General features: G+C 45.9%; 1 protein-coding gene across 1 annotated transcript in view; it reads right to left on the reverse strand.

Annotated features, from left to right (window-relative positions):
• The window catches only part of LOC141735688 (macrophage immunometabolism regulator-like), a 60,522-nt gene extending 46,854 nt beyond the window's left edge, over positions 1–13,668 (reverse strand). The window contains 2 exon segments of the mRNA XM_074568773.1: positions 13,482–13,572; positions 13,574–13,668. Coding sequence (XP_074424874.1) covers positions 13,482–13,572; positions 13,574–13,668 — 186 coding nt within the window.
• Positions 13,669–17,422: the final 3,754 nt, after the last annotated feature.

Raw genomic sequence — 17,422 nt, forward strand, 5'->3', positions numbered from 1 at the left:
TGGGGATGTGAAGGCCAAAGGCAGCCTTGGCTGCAGTGACCATGAGATGGTGGAGTTCAGGATCCTGAGGGGAGGAAGGAGGGTAAAAAGCAGGCTCACAAGCCTGGACATCAGGAAACCAGACTTCAGCCTCTCCAAAACCTGCTTGGTATATTCCCATGGGATAAGGCCCCAAGAAAACTGTTTAATATTCAAGGATCACCTCCTCCAATCTCTAGAGTGGTCCATCCCAACAAGCAAGTAGTCAGGCAAAAGTGCAAGGAGGCCTGCATGGATGAACAAGGAGTTCCTGGTCAAACTCAAACACAAAAAGGAAGCCTACAGAGGGTGGAAGCAAGGACAGTTAAACTGGAAGGAATACAGAAACATTGTCTGAGCATCCAGGGATGAGGTCAGGAAAGCTAAAGCCCAAATGAAATTGAATCTTGCCAGGGATGTCAATGGCAACAAGAAGGGCTTCTATACGTATGTAGACAACAAAAGGAAGTCTAGGGAAAACCTGGTCCCACTGCTGAAGGAGATGGGGGACCTAGTTACACAGGACATGGAAAAGGCTGAGGTACTGAATGTCTTTTTCACCTCAGGCTTTACTAGCAAAAATAGCCTTCAGGAATCATAGAATGGTTTGGGTTGGAAGGGACCTATGAAGATTATCTAGTTCAACCCCCCCGCCATGGGCAGGGACATCTTTCACTAGATCAGGTTTCTCAAAGCCCCATCCAACCTGACCTTGAACAATTCCAATGATGGGGCATCCACAACTTCCCTGGGCAACCTGTTCCAGTGTCTCACCACCCTGTGGAATAATTACTAAATTGTCCAAGAATACAAAAATACAGCATTGTTCACACATTAAGGAAAGTCATAAAATCAAGAGGCTTCTGAGGTAAAATACAGCCGCACCTAGCCTCCCACCTCGGTGAGGAGTGTTAGAACGCAAGGGGGTTTATCTTCTGCCAAAACCGCTTTGCCCCTTTTCACGCAACAGAATTTTGGCGTAGTCGGCAGGATTGCCATGGATAAACTGCTGCAAAAATATGATTGTGCCCCTTCCCAGTCTGGGAAGGAGTGGGCCCATAAATTTTGGAAGGATGAAGAGAAAGTGGTGGAACGTATTGAAGAGTGTCGGGCTTCACAAAAGCTCAGAGCGGGAAAAGGCAAGGGTGTGATCTGTGTGGTGTTAGGCGCCTGTTTATCTTGTGCACAACAAGAAGCTAGGGAAACCCCTGCTCCTAATCTGATTTCAGCTGTAGAATATGCAACCCTGAAATCGGAGAATGAGGTGTTGAAGTCATCACTAGCCTTTCAAAAGGAGACAGGAGAAAAATTAAGAACTCAAGTTGATAAGCTTGTGAGTGAGAATGAATGTTTAGGAAACCGGAATGCTCAACTTGGGAGTGAAAATCTCCAACTTAAAGGTGAAAATCACCAACTTAAAATGTTATTGGAAAGGGTGACTGGGCTCTTAGATAAAATGCAGCCCTCGACCCAAGTCCAACAAATTCGTAAGTTAATGTGTTATCCAAATTCTGGAACCCAGATCGGAGATTTTTTGTCTAATAGTGAAGATGAGGAAGAAGATGAGGAGGGAAGGACTTTTACTGTGAAATCCCAAGTTTTTCCTTTACGTCCTCTGGTTAAAACTGAAACCGTGGTTGATGATGATGATGATATTCACACCACTGTGTGTACTGTTCCATGGACACCAACAGAGTTAGCGAAAATAAGGGAAAAATATTCGAGGCGGCCAGAAGAGTCAGCTGTTGAGTATGTGTGGCGAGTTTCTTCTGAAGGGGGAGACAGAATTATGTTGAGTGAGGAAGAAGCAGGAGACTCGTGGGGACCAGGAGTGTTTTTAACCACTATGCCTGGGGATCATAATTATTCCCTAACCGCTCGAGCAGCCTATCGGGCAGGGGGTATGGATCCGCGAGAGAGGGGAGAGCCACTAGAGATTAGAGCTACAAGCTACTCTGATCTGTTTGCGGCAATACGGAAAGCAGCTTGTCTGCAAGCCATGTATGACAGAGAGGAATTTTGGAAATCCCCAATGTCAGCCGCTATCGACCCCAATCGATTAGCCCCTCTCATCCGTGGTCTTCCCGATTGCCTGAAACCATTCCTTGTCCACACAAGATCGTATACGGGATGCTCAGGGTGCTCATGGGCGGGGCCGTCATCACTACATGCCCACCTGGAATGAATATGTACAGGAAATAGACCAATATGGGCACCGAATGGGCTGGGCCAGCCTAACTAGTGAAAAATCCTCCGAACACCCCCGAAAGGTTCACCAAGTCCGAACTCACACTCAAAACCCCAAAGCGGTGGAAAGGTTTAAGCCTGATAAGGACCGGAATGAGTTGTGGCGTAAAGCCCTACAATTAGGGGTGCCCCGACAATTCTTGCACGGTGTCCCTACGGGAGACCTCCATACGCTGGTCCAATCTCTAACTAGAAAGAATAATTTGGCTGGAGAGAAAAGTCTAACCAGAGAATCCCCAAGCCGTGAGAAAATTGTGCCTTCTGCACCGGAGCGTAATTTAATTGATTTGTCAGAGTCCCAGTCAAAAAAACTCCTATCCCCGGGGAGGGCAGTGAGCCACCCTGTCCGGTGGGTACTAGCTATTCAATGGCTCTCTCATAAAGACTCCGAACCCGTTATTGTCATTCCTGTTGGACCCCGGAGGATATTGGTAAATTTTATTATTGATACCGGAGCCCAAATGTCTGCAATCACTAACGAAACAGCACAACTTCTAGGTATAAATCCCACCAGACGCAGAGTCAACTTTACAGGAATTGATGGTGTGGTAAAAACATGCCCCACCGCAAAAATTAACCTCTGGTTGCCGGGAGAGCAGCGAATGACCAGGGCGGAAGTGTTAGTGGGTGCCTCGCGTACTAACCTCCTAGGATTTGACGTGCTGCGTGGGCGAATGTGGAAATTCCCAGATGGAACTGTGTGGAGTTTTGCAGGATGCGAAAAAGTAATAGACACAGTGAAATTGAGTCTCTTGGAAACTTCCATGCCTTTACCTCCCTCTAAAATCACTAATGTCCGGCAGTATCCACTGCCTGCAGCTGCGCTTGCAGGAGCAGACGGGGTGGTATCAGATTTAGAAAAAAGAGAGACATCATTAAGGGGACTCACTCGCCTTATAATTCACCGGTGTGGCCGGTAAAGAAACCAAACGGGCAATGGCGTTTCACAGTAGATTACTGAAAGCTGAATGCCAACACTGCACCCCTGACCTCTGCGGTTCTGAATATCGTGGAAATTGTGACAATGATACAAGGAGCTGCCCATCCTTGGATGGCTGCCTTAGATGTTAAAGACATGTTTTTTATGATTCCTCTCCTTGAGCAGGACAAAGCGCAGTTTGCATTCACATGGAAAGGAGTCCAATATACCTTTAACCGACTTCCACAAGGATACAAACATTCCCCCACTATTGCTCATAATGCTTTAGCTAAAGTGCTATCAGAGATTCCTGTTTCACAGGGATGTACGGTATACCAATATATTGATGACATCCTAATAGGGGGAGAGAACCAAGAAAGTGTAAAAGACATGATGGAAAACATCCGAAAAACATTACTTGATTTAGGATTGGAAATTCCAGACTCAAAGTGTCAGGGACCCGCACAGGAAGTTAAATTCCTGGGGGTCTGGTGGATTAAGGGAGCTGCTTCTGTCCCTCAGGATACCCTGGAAAAAAATAGAGCATGGACAGAATCCTTCCAGCACGAAGGAGTTACAGCAAGTTCTGGGAACTTTAAGTTATTGGCGTAAACACATCCCTGGCTTTTCCATCATTGCTCGCCCCCTTTATAGTTTGCTCAAAAAGGGTAGATCCTGGGAGTGGACTGAACAACATACTAATGCTCTGCAATTACTAATAAAGGAGCTAAGGTTATTCCAACAGCTTGGTCCTATACATCCAACTGACCCTGTCCATGTGGAATGGGGGTTCAGTGAACATGGTTCCCATTGTAACTTATGGCAGAAGGGACCAGCAGGACCGGAGAGACCATTAGAATTTAGCTCTCACTCCTTCAATGATACTGAGAGCAGATATTCAGACCTTGAGAAGGGTTTACTGTCCCTAGTGCGAGCATTGCAACGAACAGAGCAGATAAGAAGAGAACAGAGTGTGATCATTCAGGGACCCTTCCGCCTTCTAGATGTGGTCCGTAAAGGGACAGCACCACCAGCTGGCATTGCCCAGAAACCCACAGTTCGAAAGTGGTATGCTTATCTAGAAGGCATTAATGAAATCATGCCAATCTCTGAAGGTAGTGTTAAAGTATCCAAGCTCCAGAAGGATATAGATGGTGCCCTATTGTTCCAATCCCCACCAAACAGACCATCTCCGATCCAAGAAGCACCTCCTCTGAAAGAAGGCAGTGATCTCACAGGAGTGTGGTTTACTGATGCGTCATCTCACCGTGAGAACAATAAGTGGAAATACAAAGCTGTAGCACTGGAAGTAGCAACGGGAGAAAGAGCGATTGAAACAGGGGAGGGTAGTGCACAAGTAGGGGAACTCAGAGCTGTCCTACTAGCTGCACAACATGGAGCCACCTCCATTTACACTGACTCATATGCTGTTTTTAAAGGAGCCACTGAATGGATAGGTCACTGGGCAGCCAACGATTGGCAGGTGAACAGAGTCCCAATTTGGGAGACAGATATTTGGAAGCAACTGTTAGAAATAGGAGGACAGAGAGCATTGCACATTGGTTGGGTAAAAGGCCATGATCGTTCAAACTCGATCACTGCTCAGTTCAGGTAGATAGCCTCACGCAGCTGCAGCAAATTGACATGGTAGATGATGGTCGGGAATGGGAACGCTTACTTGAATGGTTACATGTTAAGCGTGGCCACACAGGCCGTGCTGACCTGTATCAGGAAGGTCTAGCCCGGGGGTGGCCTGTGTCGGTTAAGCTGTGCGAACAAGTAGTAACTGCCTGTTCACAATGTTGCCTACGACTCAATAAAGATCATCCAAGTAAGGCGCCTCCCTTACACATTCGGGACAAGAAAACATTGTGGCATTCATGGCAGATTGATTATATTGGGCCCTTGAGATCATCAGGTGAGAAAAGATATGTCCTGGCAGGAGTGGAGATTATCTCTGGCCTCACTATGGTCACCAGCTTCAAATCAGCTACCGGGGACAACACAGTGAAAGGCCTAAAAGGGTGGTTCAGCACACTTCCCCTTCCTGAGGAAATCCAAAGTGATAACGGTTCACACTTTACCGCTTTGGTGGTACAAGATTGGGCCAAAGAAGAAGGGATTCGATGGGTATTTCATACTCCCTATTATCCTCAGGCTAATGGCATTGTTGAACGCACCAATGGATTGGTTAAGCGTTTTGCAAAAACTCATGAACCTGCTTGGCACTTGCGATTGGATGATGCCATCTATCAATTAAATAACAGATGGAGTGGAGATGGCTGTCCTAAAATGAAAGCTTTCTGTGTATCTGCCAATATCATCACTCCAAAAGTTCCCAATGAACCAGGGAAATACCCCAGAAGATTTCACCCTGGGCAAGTTGTGCTAGTGAAAATGCCTCAAATTGGGACGGTACCAATGGTGCTAGCTACTCCCAAAAATCCCTATGCATGGGAAGCCAAGGACTGTTCAGGGAAGATACACCGGATCAGCACCCGGTGGATCTCGCCCTCTTTTTAACCCCGTCGGTCAAATGAGACCGAGCAGATTTTCTTTTCCTTTGTGTCTTACAGGAACCTTGGATGAACTGTACGTGGACAGACGCATTGGCCTACGCTACCTTTGAGTGTCTCCAGGGAATCCTGACATTGATCCTGGCAATAACATTATTTTTATTATGTATGGCTATCTGGAGGCCTAAATTCTAAAATGACGAATTGGCAGATGGAATTGATGCTATTCAGTTTTACCTTTTTACTCCCTGTTGTTTGTAGTCAAAGAGACCCAGAGTGGCCATGGTCTCAAGCTTATGTTAAACACAATGCGATGGCAGGAACAAGAAAGGGAAAATTGAGCCTGGCCACTGTAGTCCTACATGAAAATGAGATTTTTTCAAAACATGAGTGGACCTGGAATAGTTGGCACCCAACCCTGAAAGGTAGGGCAGGAGAGGAAGTCCAAGTAGGATGTAGAATGATCAACGGCTCAAACCATGAGAAAGCCACAAGAATAGAGATATTTCGCCCTCAGAACCCACACTCAATGACAACAAAGCACTGTATCACCGGCAAGGGGGATTGCTGGTATAATTTTACCCTCGTGGAACCCACTTTTGTAACCTGTCATTGGCAACAGGATGAAATAGCGCTGCTACTCGAACTCAAAATAGATATAGTTGAACCTGACCCAACTCCACAGACTAGTCTGGTTCCACTGCCACTATCTGAAACCCCCGACAATGACACCTTATTGAGCGGACTTAAGAATCTGCCCCTTGATGATGAGTTTTGGGATAATGCACTGTCACGGTACACTGCAAGCACTGAGACACTAGAAAACATAAGGGATTTAAATCTCTCCACTCTGGTTATACAAGGAAGTGAAATATATTCCAGAGATAAATGGAGATGGAATGAATCACTCCAAATGGCTAAGCTTGAAGCCGCCCCAGGAAAGAAAATACAAATTGGTTGCCGAGTAATCAATGGGTCTGCTCACCATAGACCAACTGTAATTGAAACCATCCATGTAGACTCTACCAAACCAGACAAATACAACACTGACTGTTACAAAATTGTAGAGCCAAACTCAGATTGCTGACACAATTTCACCTTTATCAAACCTATCGTAGTGTATTGTATTTGGGGCTACAGGGGCACAGAATTGTTATTTGAATTTATGATTGACTCAAATACACCTGAACTTGCTGAAAAGAATCCAGAACCTACACCCCCACAAACTTTCAAGGGTGTACCTACTCAGCCCTCCATTAGTCTAACTCCTTACATTTTCAACATTGGCCCTTATGCCATTAAACACACAGGTCAACAACAAATACTGTTTAATCCCACATATTCCCTCAAACGAGTAGAATTGTCAATGCAGATTAAAATCTCTGCGATCAAACCCACCTGCTCACCATTCCTGAGTACATCTTATGCAGGATGGTCAGCATGGTTACGCAGACGAACTCTTGCCACTTCACAACGACTGAAGAGGGATGTGACTGGTATCTTAGGAACAGGCCTGGGAGTCTTAAATAGTATAGATGCTGAGATACTTGCAGACAAACTAGTCACAACCACTACTGATCTGGACAAATTGAGACGTCCCCTACAGTCCTCTCTATCAGCATTGGGAAACCACCAATGGCTTTTATCGAATATATTGCCTCAGTGGGAGGAAACGGGTGAAAAAGACCATCAGCTGATCACAAATGCACTTGGTACAACCCAAAACAATGTTTCCTTGGCTCTTAGTTGTATCCAAGCCCAACTGCGGATGCAATCTATGACAGCCGCAATCATAAGGGAAGGTGAAGAAGGCACCTTGCCCACCGAAATTCGAAAAGTAATATGGGATAACGCAATTGAATTTGAGAAAAAAATTTCAGTCCTGGTGGTAACTGGTTAATTTCACCTACAATCCCATTGAGAGCAAGGCCACAGCTTTTGTCTTAACAATACGCAATGCTTTGGTATACACCATATACCCAATCATTGCGCTGGGGTTGAATCACCAAGGAGCCATACCCTATCCAATAGAGCACAGAGTGTGGGCACAACAAAATGAGAATAAGTGGCAAACTGTTGGTGTTGACGCATGCGTTTCACGAGACCAACAAGGATTCATTTGTGAGAGTAATACCCTGAAAGCACAAGACATTTGTCTTGACACCAACCAGAATGTTTGTCACTTTGAGATACATCCCGATGAAACCCCAGAAACTGTGCTTGTATATATTGGGAAAGGGTGTGTTTGCATGAGGTCTCCCTGTAGTCTTGTATTCATAGATGACATAGTAGTTGATATAAGTAATCACTCAAATCTTTGTGTTTGTAACTTTACTAACATCATTGGATGTGACTTCAATTATTCAGCTCCTGTTACATCTTTTCAATTGCTACAATCTAATTATACATCGATTCGAGATTTGTTGCCTACCCCCATCGGAATGAATCTCTCACTGGTGAAGAAGTTGCTACAACACGATGAATTGAAGCGACTGTTGAAAGAGGCCCAAGAAAGTGGACAGAGAACTTTGATTACCATCCATCATGATGTTGAAGAAATACACCATGTACTGGAAAGGGTCAAGAGAGATGGGGGACATGAATGGTGGGACTCTCTTTTTGGATGGTCACCGACAGTTACAGGACTTTATAACAAGATGCTCCATCCTGTTGTTGTTTTACTAATACTCACTGTATTGTGCTTCGCTTTGACAATTGTTTTGTATGTTAGACTGTGGATTATGATGAAAAGCTTAACTCGTTTGATCACTCCACGAGATGTATTTGCACTTGATATCCCTTGTCACAAGAGGACATGTGATATTCCCCATCAGTATTGAGTATCGTGGAGAGGTTGAGTGACTGTAGTCACGGGGTGGATTATGTGGAATAATTACTAAATTGGCCAAGAATACAAAAGTACAGCATTGTTCACACCTTAAGGAAAAGTATAAAATCAAGAGGCTTCTGAGGTAGAATACAGCCGCACCTGGCCTCCCACCTCGGTGAGGAGTGTTAGAACACAAGGGGGTTTATCTTCTGCCAAAACCGCTTGGCCCTTTTTCACACAACACACCCCCACAGTAAAGAATTTCTTCCTAATATCTAATCAAAATCTACCCTCTATTTGTTCAAAAATGTTTGTCCCTTGTCCTGTCACTACAGGCCCTGGTAAAAGCCTGTCTCCATCTTTCTTAGGAGCCCCCTTTAAGTATTTAAAGGCCACAGTAAGGTCTCCCTGGAGCCTTCTCTTCTCCAGACTGAAAAACCCCAACTCTCTCAGCCTGTCCTCATAGGAGACGTGTTCCAGCTCTCTGACTGTTTTCGTGCCCCTCCTCTGGAACCACTCTAACAGGTCCATGTCTGTCTTATACCAGGGACCCCGGAACTGGATGTAGTACTCTAGGTGGGGTCTCACGAGAGCAGAGGGGTGGAATCACCTCCCTTGACCTGCTGACCATCCTTCTTTTGATGCAGCCCAGGATATGATTGGCTTTCTGGGCTGCAAGCACACATTGCGGGGTCATGTCCAGTTTTTCATCTGACAGTATCCCCAGGTTATTCTCCGCTGAGCTGCTCTCAATCAATTCATCCCCCAGCCTGTACTGATACTGGGGATTGCCCTGACCCAGGTGCAGGACCTTGCACTTCGCCTTGTTGAAGTTCACAAGTTTTGCACAGGCCCAATCCTCAAACCTGTCAAGGTTATCCCAGGTCCCAGAGACCCTCCTCATCTTTCCTGTAGGCCCCCTTTAAGTACTGAAAGGCTTCTGTAAGGTCCCCCCTGGAGTCTTCCCTTCTCCAGGCTGAACAACCCCAACTCTCTCAGCCTGCCTTCATAGGAGAGGTCCTCCAGCCCTCTGATCATTTTTGTGGCCCTCCTCTGGACTCACTCCAACAGGTCCATGTCCTTCTTATGTTGGGGGCTCCAGAGCTGGACACAGTACTCCAGGTGGGGTCTCACCAGAGCAGAGTAGAGGGTAGAGATAAGGGAGATCACTCAGCAAGTATCGTCACAGGCAAAACAGACTCAACTTGGGGAAAATTAATTTATTGGCAATCAAACATCAGAGGAGGATAATGAGAAAAACAAAACTTAACACACCTTCCCCCCCACCCCTCCCTTCTTCCCAGGCTCAACTTCACTACCAGCTTCTCTACCTCCTCCCCTACCGAGCAGCAGGGAGTTGCAGTCAGTTCATCATACATTGTCTTTTCCACTCCTTTCTCCTCACACTCTTCCCCTGCTCCAGCCTGGGGTCCCACCCACAGGAGAGAGTCCTTTACAAATGGCTCCAGCATGGGTACTTTCCATGGGGTCACAAGTCCTGCCAGAAAACCTGCTCCAGTGCAGGCTCTCCACAGGATCACAGCTTCCTTCAGGGCACACCCACCTGCTCCAGTAGTTGGTTCTCCACAGCTGCAGGTAGATATCTATTACACTGTGGACCTCCATGGACTGCAGGGGGACAACCTGCTTCACCATGGTCTTCATCACAGGCTGCAGGGGAATCTCTGCTCCAGCACCTGGAGCACCTCCTCCCCGACTTTGGTGTCTGCACAGTTGTTTCTCTCACATATTCTCCCTCCTCTTTCAGCTGCTGTTGCACAGCAGTTCCCCCCCCCCCTTAAATATATTATCACAGAGGTGCTAACACCATCGCTGATTGTCTCAACTTTGGCCCATGGCCAGCTGTCTTGGAGCTAGCTGGCACTATTGGACATGAGGGAAGCATCTGGCATCTTCTCACAGAAGCCAGCCCTGTAGCCTCCCCACTACCAAAATCTTGCCATGCAAAACCAATACAGGGATATTAATCTGCAGCAGGTTAAGGCTGCACCTTGGAAAGGTGTGTCTCATTTCACTTACACCATCTGCACTTCAGAAGGTCACTTCCTCAAGCTTACTAAAACTATGTAATATAACAACTTTAGGTTTTACTGTCTGCCTCCTTCTCAAATGTCCCTCCCCATACTTAAATGCTACCTAAAAATTAGTGTTTGCTTATATGCAGTGCCAGTATAGGACAAACATTAATAGACGTTCAACAGCTCACTCAAATATAATAAATATGATTTACACTTATAAGTAGTGCCAAGAGAAAACAGAGTCAGTCTTTTGGGTTGGAAGGGACCTTCAAAGACCATCTAGTCCAACCCCCCTGCCATAGGCAGGGTCACTTTCCACTAGATAAGGTTGCTCAAAGCCCCATCCAACCTGACCTTGAACACTTCCAGTGACTGGCCAAACGTTGACCAGGAATATTCAGTTCATCTGACCTTACCATAATGTATTGCATTTACATCCAATTATGGAAGCCTGGTGGCAAGACAGGCAGGATATGGCTGCTCAAAGATGAAGAGATTATAAAGAACGCCATGCTACAATGCCAGTACAGCCATACAAGAATTTAATTTCAGTGATCACACAGCCATTGTCCACTTCCCCCAGTTTCAGAGTCACTGCAAGTACCACCCCCTCCTCCATCCTCATAACCACTCTCTCAAAACCAACAAAATCAAAAAACCCCCAGTACACTAACATACCACATAAGATAGAATATGTTTCAAAATACACTAACAGCAGCAACATTAAAGTTGGATGGTGGGAAGAGAAGCTTTCAATATGGAAATAATGGGGGGGAATAATAATAAAAAAAAATAATCAATGCTGCCCATCTCTACTCCTTGCACCTCTTCATGGGAATGTTACAAGGAATTCTACTGTACCCAGAGCAATGTCAGAAGGCAGCCAACTACAGGTAAAGCAGCAAGTCATTCTCCCATCACAGACCTTCTCTGTCATTCCTACTGAGATCTGTAATTAATGTCTTCTGACATTAATTCATTTCTACATCCAGCTATACAAGCATGATGTACAGCACCACCCAAGACAGACACCGTAACAAGCCACGTTCACATAAAACATCTACTAGTATACATTATTTGCTATTTTTCTGTACAATAGGTACACATACACTCTCACTTATGTCAGCTAAAACCCAACATAAAGTTACATATAAATAATAACTAGATAAGAAAAATTAAGACCTGAGACTGTTTTCCTACATAGCTGTAGGACGCTTGAAACATCGGTACTTTAACTGTTCAGAGACACCCCCTCCCCCATATGTTAATAGGCAAAAGAAACCTGCCAATAAACCAAAACCACTTAGCAAGCTTCATATTCTGTAAAGTAACATTTTTATGTACATTAGAGTGCACAAATGCGATCTGTTAGTATCATGGATGATATAACTGACATTTAAACAGAGCTTTGACCTCCATTTACCTTTCACTAAACAAAAAAACCACAAGAAAACCCAAACCAAAACCCACCACATTTTACTATAGTGCAATATAAAATTATCCATAAAAAGCTAGGCACTAGTACACCTTGTTACTATTAGACTGAATAGTAAGGTTATAGTCAGGTTTAGCACTTGTATAAGAGTACTAAGAACGGTATAATTAGGACTGCTGTTGGTTGTAAGTTGCAACTTAAAAGAATTAGGCAGTTATGAACAGATACAGGTGCTAACATGTTAATTCTGGCTTTCCCACCAGTTTAGACTGTTAACAACAGCTAGTGCAAAAAAAAATACATTTGATCAATCTAACTACAGGCTTAAGGATTTACAAAAAAATTCCCAAGGTTTCTGCACAAAGGTATCAGAATTAATACCTTTTTTCCCTCCTAGATTTGCCGGAACAGCTTCACTGCTCTATTCTTATTTCCATTAGATTTTAAAGCATAGGAGAAGAAAACATGGGTCTGAAAGAGAGAACACAGGGCAAGACAGACCTGCAGACCCTTCCACTATGGCAGGAAAAGAGTTCACCGAATTCATTCCTGTCTTGCTGACAACAGTACAAAAGTAAGTACAGAGATAGGAACTCTGCTCAGAGAAAAGGAAGTGAGAACATATATATCAGGATCTCCGTGCTGCAGGGGAAAATCCTGTCTACATAAGAGCACCGAGTGCTGCAAGAGCTCAAGAAGCACCATGCAGCTGTAAGAGGACCACATGAAGAACGTGTTTGCTTCCTACCCTGCATCCCCTGCCCCACATAACCGTATTTCAGACGCCTACCGCCCGCTACTGCCTGGAGCGATCAAGGTCTATTCGAGAAGCGACTTTAAAGATAGGGAGCAGCTACCGGAAGCTGCCAGCCCTACTGCGGAGCTCAGCTGCGTTACAACGGGGTAGCGGCGTTACCGCTTCCTGCTGAAGCGCCAAGCGCGAGCACACCCCACCCCCATCACTGCCGCACACGGAAGCGTAACGCTGCGCTCAACACCCTGACACGACAGAAAATTCGCAGTTAACGCCGCGCCCGAGGCCCAGCCAGTACACGCGCACCCGCCTTCCCGCGGCCCGACAACCAGGAAGCACACACACACTCCGAGCCGCACATCTAGGTGATTTAATCGCATCGCACCGCCCCGGCGGGACCCACAGGGGACGCAGCCCTCACACGACCTTTGCGAACAATGCCGGACGCCCCGCTGCCACCACTCCGCAACACTGCCCATTAGCGCTTCGCAGCGCCCACCCATCGCCCTTCAGTCCCACACGGCACCTTTCCCGCCAGTCCCTCACCAGCTCCCACAGCGCCTTGGCCAGCCACACAGTACGCTAAAGTCTGCCCGGCTTCACACAGCCCCTCCCCAGGTACTACCCGTCGCCCACGCTCCAGCAGGCACAGGCAGGGCCCGCCGCAGAGCCCAAAATGCAACCCCAGCGACTCAGCGAACCGACACCACCCCCACTTCCTACCTGCGGTCCAGAGCGGTGGAACTCCGACACACAGCGAAGAGAAACAACGAGGCTCAGAGTACAGCGCAGTTCACTACGCTCACTAGGACTCGGTAAAAACAAACCCCCCTACGCTCGCGGACTGTGCGTTAATGGATGCTTCCAGCCAATCAGAACAGACCATGTGACCGAAAGAGGGGTGCGACATCCGGAGCAAATGGTACAACTGGCTGTCTGCAGGGGTGGGTATTTCACTAGAGGTTGGGGTACTTATCATTTTTTATCTTGGCTAAAAGTTGTCCCTGTACTACTCACATATATATGTTATGTATACTTGAAAATTCCATTTTCTTTTGCTGTTACCAAAACACTGTTGGAATTATGTACTTATAGATCAAAGAGTTTTGGAAATAATTATTTCCAATGTGCAATAAAAAGAGTGAAATATTTAGTTGAAAGGGGAAAGTCAGGCTAAAACTGAGCTATGTAAGAGTATCTGTAAAGGTGCCGCATTGCACTATCTAGAGCAGGGGCAGCTAGCCTATAGACCTTGACCTTTATACAGCTTACAGGCTCTTCCAGTGAAAGCTGGTGATCCTGCTGTATGCACTGCCAGCCCCAGATTACAAACACAGTGGTGGGGAGTTGTCTCCCACCAACTTGCACCCAGAATCACCCTCTCAATTTTCTACATGGTTGTTCTTAACCATATGACAATTTTGAGTTCATCTGAAGGGGCTTAAAAAATTTCACTTCATCTGAAGGGGCTTAAAAAATTTCACATCACTATGCTCTTGAAGGTCCCCTGGAATAGTCACAGATACAGATAGATACTATGTTTCTAGAGAGGGAAAAGGGAGAAAAAAAGACACAGCAAGACTAAAATTAGAGATAAAGATCATGAAAGGTACCAAGGAATTGTAGACATTCTTCACCAATTCCTGCTGTTCCTTGAGACAGATACCAAACTATTCTAAGACATAAAAAAGCAAATAGAGAAAATATTAATTTGTTGCATCGCATGAGGTAACATTCAGATGGAGCAAGAACAAATTTAACATGGATTTATTTTCAAAATTAAACATAAGAAAATAAAATGATGCATAAGGTATATGTTACGATTCTGTAGGCCGCAAGTATTGTGGTTTAGCCCCACACAGCCGCTCACTCACTCTCCCCACAGTGGGGTGGGGGAGAGAATCAGAAGGGTAAAAGTGAGAAAACACATGGGTTTAATAGGTAAAGCAAAAGCTGCATGCCCAAGCAAAGCAAAATAAGGAATTCATTCAGTACTTCCCATCAGCAGGTAGATGGTTATCCATTTCCAGGAAAGCAGGGTTTCATCAAGTGTAACAGTCACTTGGGAAGACAAACACCATAACTCCAAACGTCCCCCCCCTTCTTCCTCCTTCACCTAGCTTTTATAAAAGAAGGTGAATGGATATGTGTGGTGGGTTGACCTTGGCTGGCAGCCAGGTGCCCATAAAGCCACTCTATCACTCCCCCTCCTCAATTAGACAGGGAGAGAAAACATGAGAAAAGGCTTGTGGGTCAAGATAAGGACAGGGAGATGACTCAGCAATTACCGTCATGGGCAAAACAGACTCCACTTGAGGAAATTAATTTAATTTATTGACAATTAAACAGAGCAGGATAATGAGAAATAAGAACAAATCTAAAACTACCTTTCCCTCACCCCTCCCTTCCTGGGCTCAACTTCACTCACAACTCTTCTAGCTCCTCCCCCTGAGTGGCACAGGGAGATGGGGAATGGAGGTTGTGGTCAGTCCATAATGCTTCATCTCTGCCACTCCTTCCTCCTCATGCTCTTCGCCAGCTCCAGCATAGGGTCCCTTCCCATGTGAGACAGTTCATGAACTTCTCCAACATGGGTCCTTCCCACAGGCTGCAGTTCTTCAAGAACTGCTCCAGCATGGGTCCTTTCCATGGGGCCGCAGGTCCTGCCAGAAAACCTGGTCTGGGCTCTCCTCCACGGGCCACAGTTCCTGCCAGGAGCACGCTCCAGCGCAGGTTCTCCTGCCTGTCACAAGTCCGCCCTCGGGCACATCCACCTGCTGTGGCGTGTGGGCCTCCACAGGCTGCAGAGTGGATATTTGCTCCACTGTGGACCTCCATGGACTGCAGGGGGACAACCTGTGTCATCATGCTCTTTACTATGGGCTGTGGGCGAATCTCTGCTCTGCACCTCCCCCACCTCCTTCTTCACTGACCTTGGTATCTGCATAGTTGTTTCTCTCACATATTCTCACTCCTCTCTCTCAGCTGCTGTTGTGCAGTGGCTTTTACCCTTTCTTCAATGTGTTATCACAGAGGCGCTACCATCATTGCTGATCGGCTCAGCTTTGGCCAGCAGCGGGTCCATATTGGAGCCAGCTGGAACAAGCTCTGTCTGACACAGGGGCATCTTCTGGTGTCTTCTCACAGAAGCCCCCCCTGCAGCGCCTGGCTGACAAAACCTTGCCTTGTAAACCCAATACAAGAGAGAACTTTGAAGTCAAAGACATAATACATTAATAAAGTAATAAAGGAAGTGATGCAAAGCAATAACAAAATCACAGAATCGTAGGGGTTGGAAGGGACCTTTGGAGATCATCTACTCTAACCCAAAGCAGGTTCACCTAGAGCAGGTTGGACAGGAATGCGTCCAGGCAGGTTTTAAATATCTCCAGAGGAGACTCCACCACCTCTCTGGGCAGCCTGTTCCAGTGCTCTGTCACCCTCAAAGTAAAGAAGTTTTTCCTCATGTTCAGATGGAATTTCCTGTGTTCTAGTATGTGTCCGTTGCCCCTTGTCCTGTCACCGAGCACCACTGAAAAGAGCCTGACCCTGTCCTCTTGCCACCCGCCCTTTAGATATTTCTAAGCATTGATGAGACCCCCTCTCAGTCTTCTCTTCTCCAGGCTAAACAGACCCAGGTCTCTCAGCCTTTCCTCACAAGAGAGATGCTCCATTCCCTTGATCATCTTTGTAGTCCTCTGCTGGACTGTCTCTAGTAGTTCCCTGTCCTTCTTGAACTGCAGAGCCCAGAAATGGACAGTACTCCAGATGCGGCCTCACCAGGGCAGAGTAGAGGGGGAGGATGATCTCCCTCGACCTGCTGGCCACCCTCTTTTTAATGCACCTCAGGAGACCAAAAGAAGATAAGTCAACTTCTAATAATATGTTGCTGCTGTGAGAAGCCAGAACTACTTAACCAGTTCATTTTTTAATTCTTCTTATTAATTCCGCTTCAAACAGAAAAAAACATGATCCAGGAAATTTTATTTTAAAAATGAAGGGGATCACAAACGAAATAATGAGGAACTGTAATTGGTTTATCCTGCAGATGAGACAACCAGTAGATAGATCAGTATGACTGAACATACAATTTACACAAAAAAGAGAAACAGAGTTTCAAAAGCAGGTTTGGGCAGATTAATTTTTTACAAGTATACTTAGCAAGCAGGAAAAGTAAAAGAAAATGGTGTGAAAGAAGGCCATTTAACTTAGAATCATAGAATCATTTAAGTTGAAAAAGACCTTTAAGAACATCGAGTCCAACCTAGCACTGCCAAGTCCACCACTAAACCATGTCCCTGAGCATCACATCTACACATCTTTTAAATACCTCCAGGGATGGTGACTCAACCACTTCCCTGGGCAGCCTGTTCCAATGCTTAAGAACCTTTTCAGTGAAGACATTTTTCCTAATATCCAATCAAAACCTCCCCTGGCACAACTTGAGGCCATTTCCTCTTGTCCTATTACTTGTTACTTGGGAGAAGAGACCGACCCCCACCTCGCTACAACCTCCTTTCAGGTAGTTGTAGAGAGCAATAAGGTCTCCCCTCAGCCTCCTTTTTGCCAGGCTAAACAACCCCAGTTCCCTCAGCCGCTCCTCATAAGACTTGTTCTCTAGACCCTTCACCAGCTTCGTTGCCCTTCTCTGAACACACTCCAGC

Source organism: Larus michahellis, chromosome W, assembly GCF_964199755.1.
Source record: "Larus michahellis chromosome W, bLarMic1.1, whole genome shotgun sequence".
In the NCBI taxonomy this organism is placed as follows: domain Eukaryota; kingdom Metazoa; phylum Chordata; class Aves; order Charadriiformes; family Laridae; genus Larus; species Larus michahellis.